The following is a 20,000-nucleotide window of genomic DNA, read 5'->3' as shown; positions in this document are numbered from 1 at the left end:
GTGTGTGTGTATGAGTGTGTGTATGTGTGTGTCATTGTGTGTATGTATGTGATTGTGTGTCTGTGTGTTTGTGTGTGTGTATGTATGTGTGTATATGTGTGTGTATGTGTGTGTGTGTATGTGTATGTGTGTGTGTTTGTATGTGTGAGTGCGTGTGTGTTTGTGAGTGTGTGTGTGTGTTTGTGCATGTGTGTATGTGTGTTTGTGTGAGTGTGAGTGTGTGTTTGTGTGTGTATGTGTGTGTGTGTTTGTGCGTGTGTGTATGTGTGTATGTGTGTGTGTGTTTGTGCATGTGTGTATGTGTGTTTGTGTGTGTGTATGTGTGTATGTGTGTGTGTGTGTTTGCGCGTGTGTGTATGTGTGTTTGTGAGTGTGTGTGTGTGTTTGTGTGCATGAGAGAGACAGAGACAGAGAGAGTGTGTGTGCATGAGAGAGAATGTGTGTTTGTGTGTGTGTGCATGTGAGAGAGTGTGTGTGTGTGTGTGTGCTTGGTAAAGTGTGAGTGAGTGTGATGGAGTATAAGCCTATGACAGGGTGTGTAGGTGGGTGTGAGTGGGGTGGGGGGGGTGTATGTGTGTCTGTGTGAGAGAGAGAGGGTCTGCGTGTGTAATAGACAGTGTAACGTGTAGCAGGGTCATCCAGTGTGTAACATGAACCCAAGGTCCTAGTTGAGAACCAGTCTGAGTCAAGATTGTGATCCAGGCACACTCTAACCTCACACCTTTAATGCACACTCTGAGCTGAGATGGCACCTTTTTCTTTATATAAAACCTTAAGTTATCTTGAGAATGTGACGTTAAAAACGTTCTGGGATTTACATATTAATGAATCTAAACCTGCAACCCATTCTAAAAGATGAAACATTTAACAACAATCTAGGTCTGTTCAATATGTCACATCAGCTGCATGGCACTGAGAGCTTCTGTGATAAATTCTGTCTCTTATGATCCTGCCCTACTCCCTACCTGATGAAGGAGCAGCGCTGAGAAAGCTAGTGCTTCCAACTAAACCTGACGGACAATAAGCTAGTGCTGTGGGATTTGTAAAACATTGTCCACCCCACTCCAACAGCGGCACCCCCACATCATCAAACATTAAACTCATAGGTATAGAGAATACTCTGTATGTGTGTGGGTGTGGGTGTGTGTGTGTGCGTGTGGGTGTGTGTGTGTGAGTGTGGGTGTGTGCGCATGTGGGTGTGCGTGTGTGTGTGTGTTTGTGTGTGTGTGTGAGAGAGAGAGAGTGCGTGTGTGTGATTATGTGTGTGTATGTGTGTGTGTGCATGTGTATATGTGTGTGTGTGTGTGTGTGTGTGTGTGTGTGAGTGCATGTGTGTGTGTATGTGTGAGTGTTTGTGTGGGTGTATGTGTGACTATGTGTGTATGTGTGTGTACGAGTATATGTGTGAGTGTATGTGTGAGTGTGAGTGTGCGTGTGTGTGTGTACGTGTGTGTAAGTGTGTGTGTGTGTGTCCCTCACTCCACACTCGCTTTAATATCCCCCCCAGTCTCATCCCACTCTCCCCCCTCACTCCTCACTCCCTTTAATATCCCCCCCAGTCTAATCCCACTCTCCCCCCACACTCCCCCCTCAATCCCCGCTCCCTTTAATATCCCACCCAGTCTAATCCCACTCTCCCCCCCTCACTCCTCACTCCCTTTAATATCCCACCCAGTCTCATCCCACTCTCCCCCCTCACTCCTCACTCCCTTTAATATCCCCCCCAGTCTCATCCCACTCTCCCCCCACACTCCCCCCTCAATCCCCGCTCCCTTTAATATCCCACCCAGTCTCATCCCACTCTCCCCCCACACTCCCCCCTCAATCCCCGCTCCCTTTAATATCCCACCCAGTCTAATCCCACCCTCCCCCTCACTCCTCACTCCCTTTAATATCCCACCCAGTCTAATCCCACTCTCCCCCCTCACTCCCCACTCCCTTTAATATCCCCCCCAGTCTCATCCCACTCTCCCCCCACACTCCCCCCTCAATCCCCGCTCCCTTTAATATCCCACCCAGTCTAATCCCACTCTCCCCCTCACTCCCCACTCCCTTTAATATCCCACCCAGTCTAATCCCACTCTCCCCCCTCACTCCCCGCTCCCTTTAATATCCCACCCAGTCTAATCCCACTCTCCCCCCTCACTCCCTGCTCCCTTTAATATCCCCCCCAGTCTCATCCCACTCTCCCCCTCACTCCCCACTCCCTTTAATATCCCACCCAGTCTAATCCCACTCTCCCCCCTCACTCCTCACTCCCTTTAATATCCCACCCAGTCTAATCCCACTCTCCCCCTCACTCCCCACTCCCTTTAATATCCCCCCCAGTCTAAACCCACTCTCCCCCCTCACTCCCCACTCCCTTTAATATCCCACCCAGTCTAATCCCACACTCCCCCCTCAATCCCCGCTCCCTTTAATATCCCACCCAGTCTAATCCCACTCTCCCCCTCACTCCCCACTCCCTTTAATATCCCACCCAGTCTAATCCCACTCTCCCCCCTCACTCCTCACTCCCTTTAATATCCCACCCAGTCTAATCCCACTCTCCCCCCTCACTCCCGTTAATATCCCACCCAGTCTAATCCCACTCTCCCCCTCACTCCCCACTCCCTTTAATATCCCACCCAGTCTAATCCTACTCTCCCCCTCACTCCCCACTCCCTTTAATATCCCACCCAGTCTAATCCCACTCTCCCCCTCACTCCCCACTCCCTTTAATATCCCACCCAGTCTAATCCCACTCTCCCCCCTCACTCCCTTTAATATCCCACCCAGTCTAATCCCACTCTCCCCCTCACTCCCCACTCCCTTTAATATCCCACCCAGTCTAATCCCACTCTCCCCCCTCACTCCCTTTAATATCCCACCCAGTCTAATCCCACTCTCCCCCTCACTCCCCACTCCCTTTAATATCCCACCCAGTCAAATCCCACTCTCCCCCCTCACTCCCTTTAATATCCCACCCAGTCTAATCCCACTCTCCCCCTCACTCCCTTTAATATCCCACCCAGTCTAATCCCACTCTCCTCCCTCACTCCCCACTCCCTTTAATATCCCACCCAGTCTAATCCCACTCTCCCCCTCACTCCCCACTCCCTTTAATATCCCACCCAGTCTAATCCCACTCTCCCCCTCTCTCCCCCTCCCTTTAATATCCCACCCAGTCTAATCCCACTCTCCCCCCTCACTCCCTTTAATATCCCACCCAGTCTAATCCCACTCTCCCCCCTCACTCCCTTTAATATCCCACCCAGTCTAATCCCACTCTCCCCCTCACTCCCCGCTCCCTTTAATGTCCCACCCAGTCTAATCCCACTCTCCCCCCTCACTCCCTTTAATATCCCACCCAGTCTAATCCCACTCTCCCCCTCACTCCCCACTCCCTTTAATATCCCACCCAGTCTAATCCCACTCTCCCCCTCACTCCCCACTCCCTTTAATGTCCCACCCAGTCTAATCCCACTCTCCCCCCTCACTCCCTTTAATATCGCCCCCAGTCTAATCCCACTCTCCCCCCTCACTCCCTTTAATATCCCACCCAGTCTAATCCCACTCTCCCCCCTCACTCCCTTTAATATCCCCCCCAGTCTAATCCCACTCTCCCCCCTCACTCCCTTTAATATCCCACCCAGTCTAATCCCACTCTCCCCCCTCACTCCCCGCTCCCTTTAATATCCCACCCAGTCTAATCCCACTCTCCCCCCTCACTCCCCGCTCCCTTTAATGTCCCACCCAGTCTAATCCCACTCTCCCCCCTCACTCCCCACTCCCTTTAATATCCCACCCAGTCTAATCCCACTCTCCCCCCTCACTCCCTTTAATATCCCCCCCAGTCTAATCCCACTCTCCCCCCTCACTCCCTTTAATATCCCACCCAGTCTAATCCCACTCTCCCCCCTCACTCCCCACTCCCTTTAATATCCCACCCAGTCTAATCCCACTCTCCCCCCTCACTCCCCACTCCCTTTAATATCCCACCCAGTCTAATCCCACTCTCCCCCCTCACTCCCTTTAATATCCCCCCCAGTCTAATCCCACTCTCCCCCCTCACTCCCCGCTCCCTTTAATATCCCCCCCAGTCTAATCCCACTCTCCCCCCTCACTCCCTTTAATATCCCACCCAGTCTAATCCCACTCTCCCCCCTCACTCCCCGCTCCCTTTAATATCCCACCCAGTCTAATCCCACTCTCCCCCCTCACTCCCCGCTCCCTGTAATATCCCCCCCAGTCTAATCCCACTCTCCCCCCTCACTCCCTGCTCCCTTTAATATCCCACTCAGTCTAATCCCACTCTCCCCCCTCACTCCCTTTAATATCCCACCCAGTCTAATCCCACTCTCCCCCCTCACTCCCCGCTCCCTTTAATATCCCACCCAGTCTAATCCCACTCTCCCCCCTCACTCCCCACTCCCTTTAATATCCCCCCCAGTCTAATCCCACTCTCCCCCCTCACTCCCTTTAATATCCCACCCAGTCTAATCCCACTCTCCCCCCTCACTCCCCGCTCCCTTTAATATCCCCCCCAGTCTAATCCCACTCTCCCCCTCACTCCCCGCTCCCTTTAATATCCCACCCAGTCTAATCCCACTCTCCCCCTCACTCCCCACTCCCTTTAATATCCCACCCAGTCTAATCCCACTCTCCCCCCTCACTCCCTTTAATATCCCACCCAGTCTAATCCCACTCTCCCCCCTCACTCCCTTTAATACCCCACCCAGTCTAATCCCACTCTCCCCCCTCACTCCCTTTAATATCCCACCCAGTCTAATCCCACTCTCCCCCACACTCCCCACTCCCTTTAATATCCCCCCCAGTCTAATCCCACTCTCCCCCCTCACTCCCCACTCCCTTTAATATCCCCCCCAGTCTAATCCCACTCTCCCCCTCACTCCCCACTCCCTTTAATATCCCACCCAGTCTAATCCCACTCTCCCCCACATTCCCCACTCCCTTTAATACCCCCCCAGTCTAATCCCACTCTCCCCCCTCACTCCCCACTCCCTTTAATATCCCCCCCAGTCTAATCCCACTCTCCCCCCTCACTCCCCACTCCCTTTAATATCCCACCCAGTCTAATCCCACTCTCCCCCCTCACTCCCTTTAATATCCCACCCAGTCTAATCCCACTCTCCCCCTCACTCCCTTTAATATCCCACCCAGTCTAATCCCACTCTCCCCCTCACTCCCTTTAATATCCCACCCAGTCTAATCCCACTCTCCCCCCTCACTCCCCACTCCCTTTAATATCCCCCCCAGTCTAATCCCACTCTCCCCCCTCACTCCCCGCTCCCTTTAATATCCCCCCAGTCTAATCCCACTCTCCCCCCTCACTCCCTTTAATATCCCCCCCAGTCTAATCCCACTCTCTCCCCTCACTCCTCACTCCCTTTAATATCCCACCCAGTCTAATCCCACTCTCCCCCCTCACTCCCTTTAATATCCCCCCCAGTCTAATCCCACTCTCCCCCCTCACTCCCTTTAATATCCCACCCAGTCTAATCCCACTCTCCCCCCTCACTCCCCACTCCCTTTAATATCCCCCCCAGTCTAATCCCACTCTCCCCCCTCACTCCCTTTAATATCCCACCCAGTCTAATCCCACTCTCCCCCCTCACTCCCCACTCCCTTTAATATCCCACCCAGTCTAATCCCACTCTCCCCCCTCACTCCCTTTAATATCCCCCCAGTCTAATCCCACTCTCCCCCCCTCACTCCCTTTAATATCCCACCCAGTCTAATCCCACTCTCCCCCCTCACTCCCTTTAATATCCCCCCCAGTCTAATCCCACTCTCCCCCCTCACTCCCCGCTCCCTTTAATATCCCCCCCAGTCTAATCCCACTCTCCCCCCTCACTCCCTTTAATATCCCCCCCAGTCTAATCCCACTCTCCCCCCTCACTCCCTTTAATATCCCACCCAGTCTAATCCCACTCTCCCCCCTCACTCCCTTTAATATCCCCCCCAGTCTAATCCCACTCTCCCCCCTCACTCCCTTTAATATCCCACCCAGTCTAATCCCACTCTCCCCCCTCACTCCCCTCTCCCTTTAATATCCCCCCCAGTCTAATCCCACTCTCCCCCCTCACTCCCCACTCCCTTTAATATCCCACCCAGTCTAATCCCACTCTCCCCCCTCACTCCCTTTAATACCCCACCCAGTCTAATCCCACTCTCCCCCCTCACTCCCTTTAATATCCCACCCAGTCTAATCCCACTCTCCCCCCTCACTCCCTTTAATATCACACCCAGTCTAATCCCACTCTCCCCCTCACTCCCCACTCCCTTTAATATCCCACCCAGTCTAATCCCACTCTCCCCCCTCACTCCCCACTCCCTTTAATATCCCCCCCAGTCTAATCCCACTCTCCCCCCTCACTCCCTTTAATATCCCACCCAGTCTAATCCCACTCTCCCCACTCACTCCCCGCTCCCTTTAATATCCCCCCCAGTCTAATCCCACTCTCCCCCCTCACTCCCTTTAATATCCCACCCAGTCTAATCCCACTCTCCCCACTCACTCCCCACTCCCTTTAATATCCCACCCAGTCTAATCCCACTCTCCCCCCTCACTCCCTTTAATACCCCACCCAGTCTAATCCCACTCTCCCCCCTCACTCCCTTTAATATCACACCCAGTCTAATCCCACTCTCCCCCTCTCTCCCCACTCCCTTTAATATCCCACCCAGTCTAATCCCACTCTCCCCCCTCACTCCCCACTCCCTTTAATATCCCCCCCAGTCTAATCCCACTCTCCCCCCTCACTCCCTTTAATATCACACCCAGTCTAATCCCACTCTCCCCCTCACTCCCCACTCCCTTTAATATCCCACCCAGTCTAATCCCACTCTCCCCCCTCACTCCCCACTCCCTTTAATATCCCACCCAGTCTAATCCCACTCTCCCCCCTCACTCCCCACTCCCTTTAATATCCCCCCCAGTCTAATCCCACTCTCCCCCCTCACTCCCTTTAATATCCCCCCCAGTCTAATCCCACTCTCCCCCCCCCTCACTCCCTTTAATATCCCCCCCAGTCTAATCCCACTCTCCCCCCCTCACTCCCTTTAATATCCCACCCAGTCTAATCCCACTCTCCCCCCTCACTCCCTTTAATATCCCCCCCAGTCTAATCCCACTCTCCCCCCTCACTCCCTTTAATATCCCCCCCAGTCTAATCCCACTCTCCCCCCTCACTCCCCACTCCCTTTAATATCCCCCCCAGTCTAATCCCACTCTCCCCCCCTCACTCCCTTTAATATCCCCCCCAGTCTAATCCCACTCTCCCCCCCTCACTCCCCACTCCCTTTAATATCCCCCCCAGTCTAATCCCACTCTCCCCCCTCACTCCCTTTAATATCCCACCCAGTCTAATCCCACTCTCCCCCTCACTCCCCACTCCCTTTAATATCCCCCCCAGTCCAATCCCACTCTCCCCCCTCACTCCCTTTAATATCCCCCCCAGTCTAATCCCACTCTCCCCCTCACTCCCCACTCCCTTTAATATCCCACCCAGTCTAATCCCACTCTCCCCCCTCACTCCCCACTCCCTTTAATATCCCACCCAGTCTAATCCCACTCTCCCCGCTCACTCCCTTTAATATCCCCCCAGTCTAATCCCACTCTCCCCCCTCACTCCCCACTCCCTTTAATATCCCACCCAGTCTGATCCCACTCTCCCCCCTCACTCCCCGCTCCCTTTAATATCCCCCCCAGTCTAATCCCACTCTCCCCCCTCACTCCCTTTAATATCCCACCCAGTCTAATCCCACTCTCCCCCTCACTCCCCACTCCCTTTAATATCCCACCCAGTCTAATCCCACTCTCCCCCCTCACTCCCCACTCCCTTTAATATCCCCCCCAGTCTAATCCCACTCTCCCCCCTCACTCCCCGCTCCCTTTAATATCCCCCCAGTCTAATCCCACTCTCCCCCCTCACTCCCTTTAATATCCCCCCCAGTCTAATCCCACTCTCTCCCCTCACTCCCCACCCCCTTTAATATCCCACCCAGTCTAATCCCACTCTCCCCCCCTCACTCCCCACTCCCTTTAATATCCCCCCCAGTCTAATCCCACTCTCCCCCCTCACTCCCTTTAATATCCCACCCAGTCTAATCCCACTCTCCCCCTCACTCCCCACCCCCTTTAATATCCCACCCAGTCTAATCCCACTCTCCCCCCTCACTCCCCACTCCCTTTAATATCCCCCCCTGTCTAATCCCACTCTCTCCCCTCACTCCCCACCCCCTTTAATATCCCACCCAGTCTAATCCCACTCTCCCCCCTCACTCCCCACTCCCTTTAATATCCCCCCCAGTCTAATCCCACTCTCCCCCCTCACTCCTCACCCCCTTTAATATCCCCCCAGTCTAATCCCACTCTCCCCCTCACTCCCTTTAATATCCCCCCCAGTCTAATCCCACTCTCCCCCCTCACTCCCTGTAATATCCCACCCAGTCTAATCCCACTCTCCCCCCTCACTCCCCACTCCCTTTAATATCCCACCCAGTCTAATCCCACTCTCCCCCCTCACTCCCTTTAATATCCCCCCCAGTCTAATCCCACTCTCTCCCCTCACTCCCCACCCCCTTTAATATCCCCCCAGTCTAATCCCACTCTCCCCCCTCACTCCTCACTCCCTTTAATATCCCCCCCAGTCTAATCCCACTCTCCCCCCTCACTCCTCACCCCCTTTAATATCCCCCCAGTCTAATCCCACTCTCCCCCTCACTCCCTTTAATATCCCCCCCAGTCTAACCCCACTCTCCCCCCTCACTCCCTTTAATATCCCCCCCAGTCTAATCCCACTCTCCCCCCTCACTCCTCACCCCCTTTAATATCCCCCCAGTCTAATCCCACTCTCCCCCTCACTCCCTTTAATATCCCCCCCAGTCTAATCCCACTCTCCCCCTCACTCCCTTTAATATCCCCCCAGTCTAATCCCACTCTTCCCCCTCACTCCCTGTAATACCCCCCCCCACCCCCACTGTGCCTGAATTCTCTCCTGGTGTTCCCACTCAGAACCCCTCATAATTTCGGGAAAGGTCACTAACACATTGCCCGCACCCTCCCAGGCCCTGTCTCACCTTGAGCATCTCCTCAGCTTGAGGGGGTCATGCCCCCTCCTCTCATCCCCCCCACCCCTTGGTGGCACCCCGGATTGCTGGCACCCTCCACTCGCCCAACCTGTCAGGCCCGTTTCTGTCAATGCCAACCCATTCCTACTCCCCACGCCCAAGCCCTGGGCTGTATCCTGGGCGACGAGGGTGTGGTGGTGAGGTCTGGGAGGTGTTAATGTCCGGGTAGGGACAGCATCGAGAGGAATGCTGTGATGGTGGGGGGGGGGGGGGGTGCTGAGGATGGAGGGTGGGGAGACCTATCAGGCCGTGGTTTGCAGGTTTGGGATGAGCGTCCAAGGGCTCTGGGTGTTTTAGCTCCCCCCCCTCCACCCCCCGCGCGCCCCTCCCAAGTCCCACTCCCTTGGCCCTCGATGCACACGTACCTGCTGGGTCTAGTAGGGTCTGTTGGCGTCTTTCGGTCTCTTCAGCTGGACCTTTAACCTCTTCGTGCCAATCTGAAAGCCATTCATGGCCTGGATGGAAGCCTGTGCACTTGCTGGGTGGTCGAAGCTGACAAAGCCTGCACACACAGCAACATGGAAGGGGGGGGTACCAGAGAGGGGGGGGGGGGGGCAGGAGGGAGGGTAAGGGATAGTCATTATCCCAGCTGTAACCACTCACTCCCACTCTTCCTCCCACCACCACCCAACACGCCCACCCACCCCTGGGTGAACACTGGGTCCTCTCTTATACCTGGCCCTGACCAGCCAGCGCCACAGGGATGGGTGGCCATGTGATCGTAGAGGAGGGTCAGTGCTGAGGGAGCGGGCACTGTCGGAGGGTCAGTGCTGAGGGAGCGGGCACTGTCGGAGGGTCAGTGCTGAGGGAGCGGGCACTGTCGGAGGGTCAGTGCTGAGGGAGCGGGCACTGTCGGAGGGTCAGTGCTGAGGGAGCGGGCACTGTCGGAGGGTCAGTGCTGAGGGAGCGGGCACTGTCGGAGGGTCAGTGCTGAGGGAGTGGGCACTGTCGGAGGGTCAGTGCTGAGGGAGTGGGCCCTGTCGGGGGGTCAGTGCTGAGGGAGCGGGCACTGTCGGAGGGTCAGTGCTGAGGGAGTGGGCACTGTCGGAGGGTCAGTGCTGAGGGAGTGGGCACTGTCGGAGGGTCAGTGCTGAGGGAGTGGGCACTGTCGGAGAGTCAGTGCTGAGGGAGTGGGCCCTGTCGGAGGGTCAGTGCTGAGGGAGTGGGCATTGTCGGAGGGTCAGTGCTGAGGGAGCGGGCACTGTCGGAGGGTCAGTGCTGAGGGAGTGCCACACTGTCGGAAGGTCAGCTCTGAGGGAGTGCCGCACTGTCGGAGGGTCAGTGCTGAGGGAGCGGGCAATGTCGGAAGGTCAGGGCTGAGGGAGCGGGCACTGTCGGAGGGTCAGTGCTGAGGGAGTGGGCACTGTCGGAGGGTCAGTGCTGAGGGAGTGCCACACTGTCGGAAGGTCAGCTCTGAGGGAGTGCCGCACTGTCGGAGGGTCAGTGCTGAGGGAGCAGGCAATGTCGGAAGGTCAGTGCTGAGGGAGTGGGCACTGTCGGAGGGTCAGTGCTGAGGGAGTGGGCACTGTCAGAGGGTTGGTGCTGAGGGAGTAGGCACTGTCGGAGGGTCAGTGCTGAGGGAGTGGGCACTGTCGGAGGGTCAGTGCTGAGGGAGTGGGCACTGTCGGAGGGTCAGTGCTGAGGGAGTGGGCACTGTCGAAGGGTCAGCGCTGAGGGAGTGGGCACTGTCGGAGGGTTAGTGCTGAGGGAGTGGGCCCTGTCGGAGGGTCAGTGCTGAGGGAGTGCCGCACTGTCGGAGGGTCAGTGCTGAGGGAGTACCGCACTGTCAGAGGGTCAGTGCTGAGGGAGTGCCGCACTGTCGGAAGGTCAGTGCTGAGGGAGCGGGCACTGTTGGAGGGTCAGTGCTGAGGGAGTGGGCCCTGTCGGAGGGTCAGTGCTGAGGGAGTGGGCCCTGTCGGAAGGTCAGGGCTGAGGGAGTGGGCCCTGTCGGAAGGTCAGGGCTGAGGGAGTGGGCACTGTTGGAGGGTCAGTGCTGAGGGAGTGGGCACTGTCAGAGGGTCAGGGCTGAGGGAGTGGGCACTGTCGGAGGGTCAGTGCTGAGGGAGTGGGCCCTGTCGGAAGGTCAGGGCTGAGGGAGTGGGCACTGTCGGAGGGTCAGTGTTGAGGGAGTGGGCCCTGTCGGAGGGTCAGTGCTGAGGGAGTGGGCCCTGTCGGAAGGTCAGTGCTGAGGGAGTGGGCCCTGTCGGAGGGTCAGTGCTGAGGGAGTGGGCACTGTCGGAGGGTCAGTGCTGAGGGAGTGCCGCACTGTCGGAGGGTCAGTGATGAGGGGGTGGGCACTGTCGGAGGGTCAGTACTGAGGGAGCTCCGCACTGTCGGAGGGTCAGTGCTGAGGGAGTGTGCACTATCAGAGGGTCAGGGCTGAGGGAGCGCCGCACTGTCGGAGGGTCAGTGCTGAGGGAGTGGGCACTGTCGGAGGGTCAGCGTTGAGGGAGTGCCGCACTGTCAGAGGGTCAGTGCTGAGGGAGTGGGCACTGTCAGAGGGTTGGCGCTGAGGGAGTGGGCACTGTCGGAGGGTCAGCGTTGAGGGAGTGCCGCACTGTCAGAGGGTCAGTGCTGAGGGAGAGGGCACTGTCGGAGGGTTAGTGCTAAGGGAGTGGGCACTGTCGGAGGGTCAGCGTTGAGGGAGTGCCGCACTGTCAGAGGGTCAGTGCTGAGGGAGCGCCGCACTGTCAGAGGGTCAGCGCTGAGGGAGTGGGCACTGTCGGAGGGTCAGTGCTGAGGGAGTGCCGCACTGTCGGAGGGTTAGCGCTGAGGGAGTGGGCACTGTCAGAAGGTCAGTGCCGAGGGAGTGCCGCACTGTCGGAGGGTCAGGGCTGAGGAAGTGGGCACTGTTGGAGGGTCAGTGCTGAGGGAGTGGGCACTGTCGGAGGGTCAGTGCTGAGGGAGTGCCGCACTGTCGGAGGGTCAGTGATGAGGGAGGGGGCACTGTCAGAGGGTCAGTGATGAGGGAGGGGGCACTGTCAGAGGGTCAGTGATGACCCTCAGTGCTGACCTTCCGATAGTGCATGCTCCCTCAGCACTGACCCTCCGACAGTGCCCACTCCATCAGCACTGACCCTCCGACAGTGCCCACTCCCTCAGCACTGACCCTCCGACAGTGCCCCACTCCCTCAGCACTGACCCTCTGACAGGGCCCACTCCCTCAGCCCTAACCCTCCGACATTGCCCGCTCCCTCAGCACTGACCCTCCGACAGTGCCCACTCCCTCAGCCCTGACCCTCCGACAGTGCGCCGCTCCTGGTCAGCATGGACGGGTTGGACCGAAGGGTCTGTTTCCATGCTGTACATCTCTATGACTCTCTGACTCTATTAAGGAGGCAGCTGGGAGGGTGGTTGAGTCCATCCCTCAGTCCACACCAACACAAGGCAGGTGTATCGATCCATCAGGTCATTGTTGAGTATGGGATGGCTAGGTCACCATGGCAGCATTGATAGGTGATGTTGTGGGCCCGTAACTCTCTGGGGACGTGTCGAGGGGCTAGAGCAACGCAGGTGGTTCCCTGAGGCTGCAGCGCAGGGGGACTAGTGAGGGTAGATCCCTGGAGTGCCGGGAGGACGGTGGCGCGGGGGAGCTCACCGAAACATTTACTCTGATTGGTTGCTCGGTCGATGAACACTTTGGCGGAGATGACGTTGCCGAAGGGCAGGAACATCTGGAGCAGTTCAAAGTCAGTGAATTCCTGCGGGAGGTGGTAGATGAAAATGTTGCAGCCCTCAGGCCCTGTGGAGAAGACGAGAGAGGAACACACAGCGTCCCAGTTGGTCAGCACGGACAGAGACGCTGCTGCGCATCCCCCAGCCCATGCCTCTCCCTCTCCCCTGCTCCTTACCCCTGCTACCCCCCCCCCCGCACTCCCGCACTCCCCCCCACCTCCTCCTCTCTCCCTCCCTTCCCCTCCCCACTCTCCCCCTCCCCCTCCAGCCCTGCCCCATCCCTCTCCCTCCTCTCCGGTGCTGAGGCAGCCCTCCTGTCCCCAAGACCCCACCCCTACACAACTCCACGCCGCAGCACAAAACACAAGGACCAGTCAGACCAGCGAAACCAGTAAAACCAACAAGACCATTAGGAGTGAGACCAGTAAACCACAGTAAATCCAGTGAGACCAGAAAAACCAGTGAAACCAGTAAAACCAACAAGACCATTAAGAGTGAGACCAGTAAACCACAGTAAATCCAGTGAGACCAGTAAAACCAATGAAACCAGTAAAACCAACAAGACCATTAGGAGTGAGACCAGTAAACCACAGTAAATCCAGTGAGACCAGAAAAACCAGTGAAACCAGTAAAACCAACAAGACCATTAAGAGTGAGACCAGTAAACCACAGTAAATCCAGTGAGACCAGTAAAACCAATGAAACCAGTAAAACCAACAAGACCATTAGGAGTGAGACCAGTAAACCACAGTAAATCCAGTGAGACCAGAAAAACCAGTGAAACCAGTAAAACCAACAAGACCATTAAGAGTGAGACCAGTAAACCACAGTAAATCCAGTGAGACCAGTAAAACCAGTGAGACCAGTAAAACCAATGAAACCAGTAAAACCAACAAGACCATTAAGAGTGAGACCAGTAAACCACAGTAAATCCAGTGAGACCAGTAAAACCAGTGAAACCAGTAAAACCAACAAGACCATTAAGAGTGAGACCAGTAAACCACAGTAAATCCAGTGAGACCAGTAAAAACCAGTGAGACCAGTAAAACCAACAAGACCATTAAGAGTGAGACCAGTAAACCACAGTAACTCCAGTGAGACCAGTGAAACCAGTGGGACCAGTAAAAGCAATGATACCAGCAGAACTAACAAGACCAATAAAAATGACAGACCAGTAAATCTCGTGATACTAGACAGACTGACCTGTAAAACCCACTGGCCTGACCTGCCCTGCAAATTACCCCAACAGCCTGGCTGGGGATGCGGCTCAGAGGTAGGACACTACCAGGGGCCAGCTGAACCCCCTCAAGTCCTGTCCCTTCATACTTCAGCACGCAGCCCCAGACACTGAGCACGAGGACCCACACTTGGCCACTCGATCCCTGACCCACCCTCAGCTGCCAGTCTGGTTTGAACTTTGACTCCAATGTTCCTGCACGGTGCCCGGGCCAACCACGAAATCTCCCGGTCATCTTACCCCCACCCTCGAAGTATTCATCTCCGTCTGCCCGTTAAAAACGCTCAGAGATTGCGGACGCATTCAGGGTCAATTTCAAATACAATCATCTCGGAAAGGAACAGCTCCTCATGGCGTTCTGAGTGGACGCCTCCTCGTGTCGGAACAGTGTCCCTGTGTTTGAGATTTCCCCCCCCGCCCACAGCAGGGAATGGGCCCTCCACCTCCCCTCAGGGTCTTACCCGTTCCTCAGAGTCACCCTTGTGAACTCCAGGGGATAACCCCCCCCTAACCCTGCCCGACTTTTCCTGATAAAGCAATCCGCTCGATCCAGGGATGGGGCTGGGATGTGTAGTGACCGGTCCAGTGCACAGGACGGCAGAGACTGGCACAGCGATGCCCTGTATAACTGCGGCGTGACCCGTCCTCACACTAACGTAGAGGCAGGCAGCTCGGAAACACAGCCTCCAGCCCTCGTTCCCGACCAAGGGCCTTGTGCCTCAAACGTCAATTCTCCTGCTCCTCGGAGGTCACCTGACCTGCTGTGCTTTTCCAGCACCGCGCTTTCTCCTTCGGTCCAACCAGCCCGTAATCCCCGTCCTGTACCCCTCAAACCCTTTGCTGTTCGTGTCCTTATCCAAATGTCCTGTACAGCTGCAGCAGAACCTCACGATGCTCCCGCACTCAATTTCCCGTACAGTTTGCTTCCATCTGACACCATTTGAGGGTCAGTGCTGAGGGAGTGGGCATTGTCAGAGGGTCAGCGCTGAGGGAGTGGGCACTGTCAGAGGGTCAGTGCTGAGGGAGTGGGCCCTGTCGGAGGGTCAGTGCTGAGGGTGTGGGCACTGTCGGAGGGTCAGTGCTGAGGGAGTGAGCCCTGTCGGAGGGTCAGTGCTGAGACAGTGGGCACTGTCAGAGGGTCAGTGCTGAGGGAGTGGGCACTGTTGGAGGGTCAGTGCTGAGAGAGTGGGCACTGTCAGAGGGTCAGTGCTGAGGGAGTGGGCACTGTCGGAGGGTCAGTGCTGAGGGAGTGGGCACTGTCTGAGAGTCAGTGCTGAGGGAGTGGGCACTGTAGGAGGGTCAGTGCTGAGGGAGTGAGCCCTGTCGGAGGGTCAGTGCTGAGACAGTGGGCACTGTCTGAGGGTCAGTGCTGAGGGAGTGGGCCCTGTCGGAGGGTCAGTGCTGAGGGAGTGGGCCCTGTCGGAGGGTCAGTGCTGAGGGAGTGGGCCCTATCGGAAGGTCAGTGCTGAGACAGTGGGCACTGTCTGAGGGTCAGTGCTGAGGGAGTGGGCACTATCGGAGGGTCAGTGCTGAGGGAGTGGGCCCTGTCGGGGGGTCAGTGCTGAGGGAGTGGGCCCTGTCGGAGGGTCAGTGCTGAGGGAGTGGGCCCTGTCGGAGGGTCAGTGCTGAGGGAGTGGGCCCTGTCGGAGGGTCAGTGCTGAGGGAGTGGGCCCTGTCGGGGGGTCAGTGCTGAGGGAGTGGGCCCTGTCGGAGGGTCAGTGCTGAGGGAGTGGGCCCTGTCGGGGGGTCAGTGCTGAGGGAGTGGGCCCTGTCGGGGGGTCAGTGCTGAGGGAGTGGGCCCTGTCGGGGGGTCAGTGCTGAGGGAGTGGGCCCTGTCGGAAGGGTCAGTGCTGAGGGAGTGGGCACTGTCGGAGGGTCAGTGCTGAGGAGTGGGCCCTGTCGGAGGGTCAGTGCTGAGGGAGTGGGCCCTGTCGGAGTCAGTGAGGGCCGTCGGTCAGTGCTGAGGGAGTGGGCCCTGTCGGAGGGTCAGTGCTGAGGGAGTGGGCCCTGTCGGAGGGTCAGTGCTGAGGGAGTGGGCCCTGTCGGAGGGTCAGTGCTGAGGGAGTGGGCCCTGTCGGGGGGTCAGTGCTGAGGGAGTGGGCCCTGTCGGGGGGTCAGTGCTGAGGGAGTGGGCCCTGTCGGAGGGTCAGTGCTGAGGAAGTGGGCACTGTCGGAGGGTCAGTGCTGAGGGAGTGGGCCCTGTCGGAGGGTCAGTGCTGAGGGGAGTGGGCACTGTCGAAGGGTCAGTGCTGAGGGAGTGGGCCCTGTCGGAGGGTCAGTGCTGAGGGAGTGGGCACTGTCGAAGGTCAGTGCTGAGGGAGCGGGCACTGTCGGAGGGTCAGTGCTGAGGGAGCGGGCCCCTGTCGGGGGGTCAGTGCTGAGGGAGTGGGCACTGTCGAAGGGTCAGTGCTGAGGGAGCGGGCACTGTCGAAGGGTCAGTGCTGAGGGAGTGGGCCCTGTCAGAGGGTCAGTGCTGAGGGAGTGGGCCCTGTCGGAGGGTCAGTGCTGAGGGAGTGGGCACTGTCGAAGGGTCAGTGCTGAGGGAGTGGGCCCTGTCGGGGGGTCAGTGCTGAGGGAGTGGGCCCTGTCGGAGGGTCAGTGCTGAGGGTGTGGGCACTGTCGGAGGGTCAGTGCTGAGGGAGTGAGCCCTGTCGGAGGGTCAGTGCTGAGACAGTGGGCACTGTCAGAGGGTCAGTGCTGAGGGAGTGGGCACTGTTGGAGGGTCAGTGCTGAGAGAGTGGGCACTGTCAGAGGGTCAGTGCTGAGGGAGTGGGCACTGTCGGAGGGTCAGTGCTGAGGGAGTGGGCACTGTCTGAGAGTCAGTGCTGAGGGAGTGGGCACTGTAGGAGGGTCAGTGCTGAGGGAGTGAGCCCTGTCGGAGGGTCAGTGCTGAGACAGTGGGCACTGTCTGAGGGTCAGTGCTGAGGGAGTGGGCGCTGTCGGAGGGTCAGTGCTGAGGGAGTGGGCCCTGTCGGAGGGTCAGTGCTGAGGGAGTGGGCCCTATCGGAGGGTCAGTGCTGAGACAGTGGGCACTGTCTGAGGGTCAGTGCTGAGGGAGTGGGCACTATCGGAGGGTCAGTGCTGAGGGAGTGGGCCCTGTCGGGGGGTCAGTGCTGAGGGAGTGGGCCCTGTCGGGGGGTCAGTGCTGAGGGAGTGGGCCCTGTCGGTGGGTCAGTTGAACGGTGTGTCGGTCTCACTCCCACCCCCTGAGTGATACACTGAGCCGATGTGGTGATTGTGCTCGGTCCTGAATACACCAACTCACCTTCTCGCTGTTGCTGGGTAACCACGGCTGGTTGCTGTGGAAACGCTGGGCCGACGATCCCGTATGTGGCTGGGTAGGCAGCTGTTCCACACGGAAAACAATGGGAAAGAAACAGGGAAACACGGTCGGATCAGGTGTTGGTGCCTGAGTGAGCTCATCACAGGACTCTCAACATGTCACAACCAGCACAGGGTTAGATACAGGGTAAAGATCCCTCTACACTGTCCCCCCATCAAACCACTCCCCAGGGACAGGGACAGGGACAGCACGGGGTTAGATACAGAGTAAAGCTCCCTCTACACTGTCCCCCATCAAACACTCCCAGGGGCAGGGACAGCATGGGGTTAGATACAGAGTAAAGCTCCCTCTACACTGTCCCCCATCAAACACTCCCAGGGGCAGGGACAGCATGGGGTTAGATACAGAGTAAAGCTCTCTCTACACTGTCCCCCCCATCAAACACTCCCCAGGACAGGGACAGCACGGGGTTAGATACAGGGTAAAGCTTCCTCTACACTGTCCCCCCATCAAACACTCCCAGGACAGGGGGCAGCATAGGGTGAGATACAGAGTAAGATCCCTCTACACTGTCCCCCCATCAAACACTCCCAGGACAGGGACAGCACAGGGTTAGATACAGAGTAAAGATCGCTCTACACTGTCTGCCCATCAAACACTCTTAGGGACAGGGACAGCACGGGGTTAGATACAGAGTAAAGCTCCCTCTACACTGTCCCTCCATCAAACAGTCCCAGGACAGGGACAGCACGGGGTTAGATACAGAGTAAGCTCCCTTCTACACTGTCCCCCATCAAACACTCCCAGGGACAGGGACAGCACAGGGTTAGATACAGAGTAAAGCTCTCTCCACACTGTCCCCCATCAAACACTCCCAGGACAGGGACAGCACAGGGTTAGATACAGAGTAAAGCTCCCTCTACACTGTCCCCCATCAAACACTCCCAGGACAGGGACAGCACAGGGTTAGATACAGAGTAAAGCTCCCTCTACACTGTCCCCCATCAAACACTCCCAGGGACAGGGACAGCACGGGGTTAGATACAGAGTAAAGCTTCCTCGACACTGTTCCCCCATCAAACACTCCCAGGGACAGGGACAGCACAGGGTTAGATACAGAGTAAAGCTCCCTCTACACTGGCCCCCATCAAATGCCCCCAGGGACAGGGACAGCACGGGGTGAGATACAGAGTAAAGCTCCCTCTACACTGTCCCCCATCAAACACTCCCAGGACAGGGACAGCACAGGGTTAGATACAGATTAAAGATCCCTCTACACTGTCCCCCCATCAAACACTCCCAGGGACAGGGACAGCACGGGGTTAGATACAGAGTAAAGCTCCCTCTACACTGTCCCCCCAAACACCACTCCCAGGGACGGGGAGGTTAGAGACAGAGTAATGTTCCTTGTGCTGTTAGTCAGTCAGTTTCCCAGGTCCCCCTGGTCAGACAGCCCCCCACCACACACCCAACACTGGAGCCTGGATTGGAGCTCTCACTCCCAGGGAGGGGTGTGTTGCCCGAGAGATGTTTCCATCGATTATTCCCCCCTCAGACAGGAAGCTCAGGACCAGCCTCTACCTGGCCAGTTGTGATAGATCACACTCAGGGTTCGACTGTAATATGACTGGGACTCCCCTGCCCTACACTGGGGATAGTGCTGAGTGAGGGGACTGGAACATGGTGGGGGTGTGGGGAGGCGGGGGGGGGGGGGGGGGAATTAAGGAGGGTCGAGGGGTCTCTTACCAGTGTAGTGCTGCATTCCTGTGTACGCCTGTTGGAGGGGGTCCATGCTGGTCACTGCAGTGGCTGGGCCAGGTGCTGAAGGACACAACCGACATATTCATACCCCCAGGGGGAGGATTGAGACCCAACAGATCAACAACTCAACCCCAAACCCAGTCGCCCACTCGAACACACTCCCCACTCCCCTGAGTCCCCCACACCACACACACTCCCCCACTCCACACACACTCCCCCACACCACACACACTCCCCACTCCACACACACTCCCCGACTCCACACACACTCCCCACTCCACACACACTCCCCCACACCACACACACTCCCCACTCCACACACACTCCCCACTCCACACACACTCCCCCACACCCACACACACTCCCCACACCACACACACTCCCCACACCACACACACTCCCCACACCACACACACTCCCCCACTCCACACACACTCCCCACACCACACACACTCCCCCACTCCACACACACTCCCCCACACCACACACACTCCCCCACTCCACACACACTCCCCACACCACACACACTCCCCGACTCCACACACACTCCCCACACCACACACACTCCCCACACCACACACACTCCCCACACCACACACACTCCCCCACACCACACACACTCCCCACACCACACACACTCCCCACTCCACACACACTCCCCCACACCACACACACTCCCCCACTCCACACACACTCCCCCACACCACACACACTCCCCCACTCCACACACACTCCCCCACTCCACACACACTCCCCACTCCACACACACTCCCCCACTCCACACACACTCCCCCACACCGCACACACTCCCCCACACCACCCACACACACTCCCCCACACCACACACACTCCCCCACACCACACACACTCCCCACACCACACACACTCCCCACACCACACACACTCCCC

At 57.5% G+C, this 20,000-nt stretch overlaps 1 protein-coding gene across 3 annotated transcripts in view; it reads right to left on the bottom strand.

Annotated features, from left to right (window-relative positions):
• LOC140453926 (CUGBP Elav-like family member 3-B) overlaps window positions 1-19,154 on the bottom strand; it is a 32,324-nt gene extending 13,170 nt beyond the window's left edge. For 2 of the 3 annotated variants that reach the window (XR_011952524.1, XM_072548778.1), the window contains exons 1-4: window positions 19,077-19,154; window positions 17,313-17,393; window positions 12,734-12,877; window positions 9,501-9,637 (exon numbers count right to left, since the gene is read on the bottom strand). Coding sequence is in view for 2 of the 3 variants with exons in the window: in XM_072548778.1 (XP_072404879.1) it covers window positions 9,510-9,637; window positions 12,734-12,877; window positions 17,313-17,393; window positions 19,077-19,122 (399 nt within the window). In the remaining variant the exon portion in view is untranslated. The remainder of the gene's footprint in view (window positions 1-9,500; window positions 9,638-12,733; window positions 12,878-17,312; window positions 17,394-19,076) is intronic. The other variant, XM_072548779.1, reaches the window with a different exon arrangement.
• Window positions 19,155-20,000: the final 846 nt, after the last annotated feature.

This window comes from Chiloscyllium punctatum, chromosome 28 (genome assembly GCF_047496795.1).
Source record: "Chiloscyllium punctatum isolate Juve2018m chromosome 28, sChiPun1.3, whole genome shotgun sequence".
Taxonomy (NCBI): Eukaryota; Metazoa; Chordata; class Chondrichthyes; order Orectolobiformes; family Hemiscylliidae; genus Chiloscyllium; species Chiloscyllium punctatum.
Note: the sequence above shows the minus strand (reverse complement) of the source record. Positions and strands in the feature narration are given on the sequence as shown.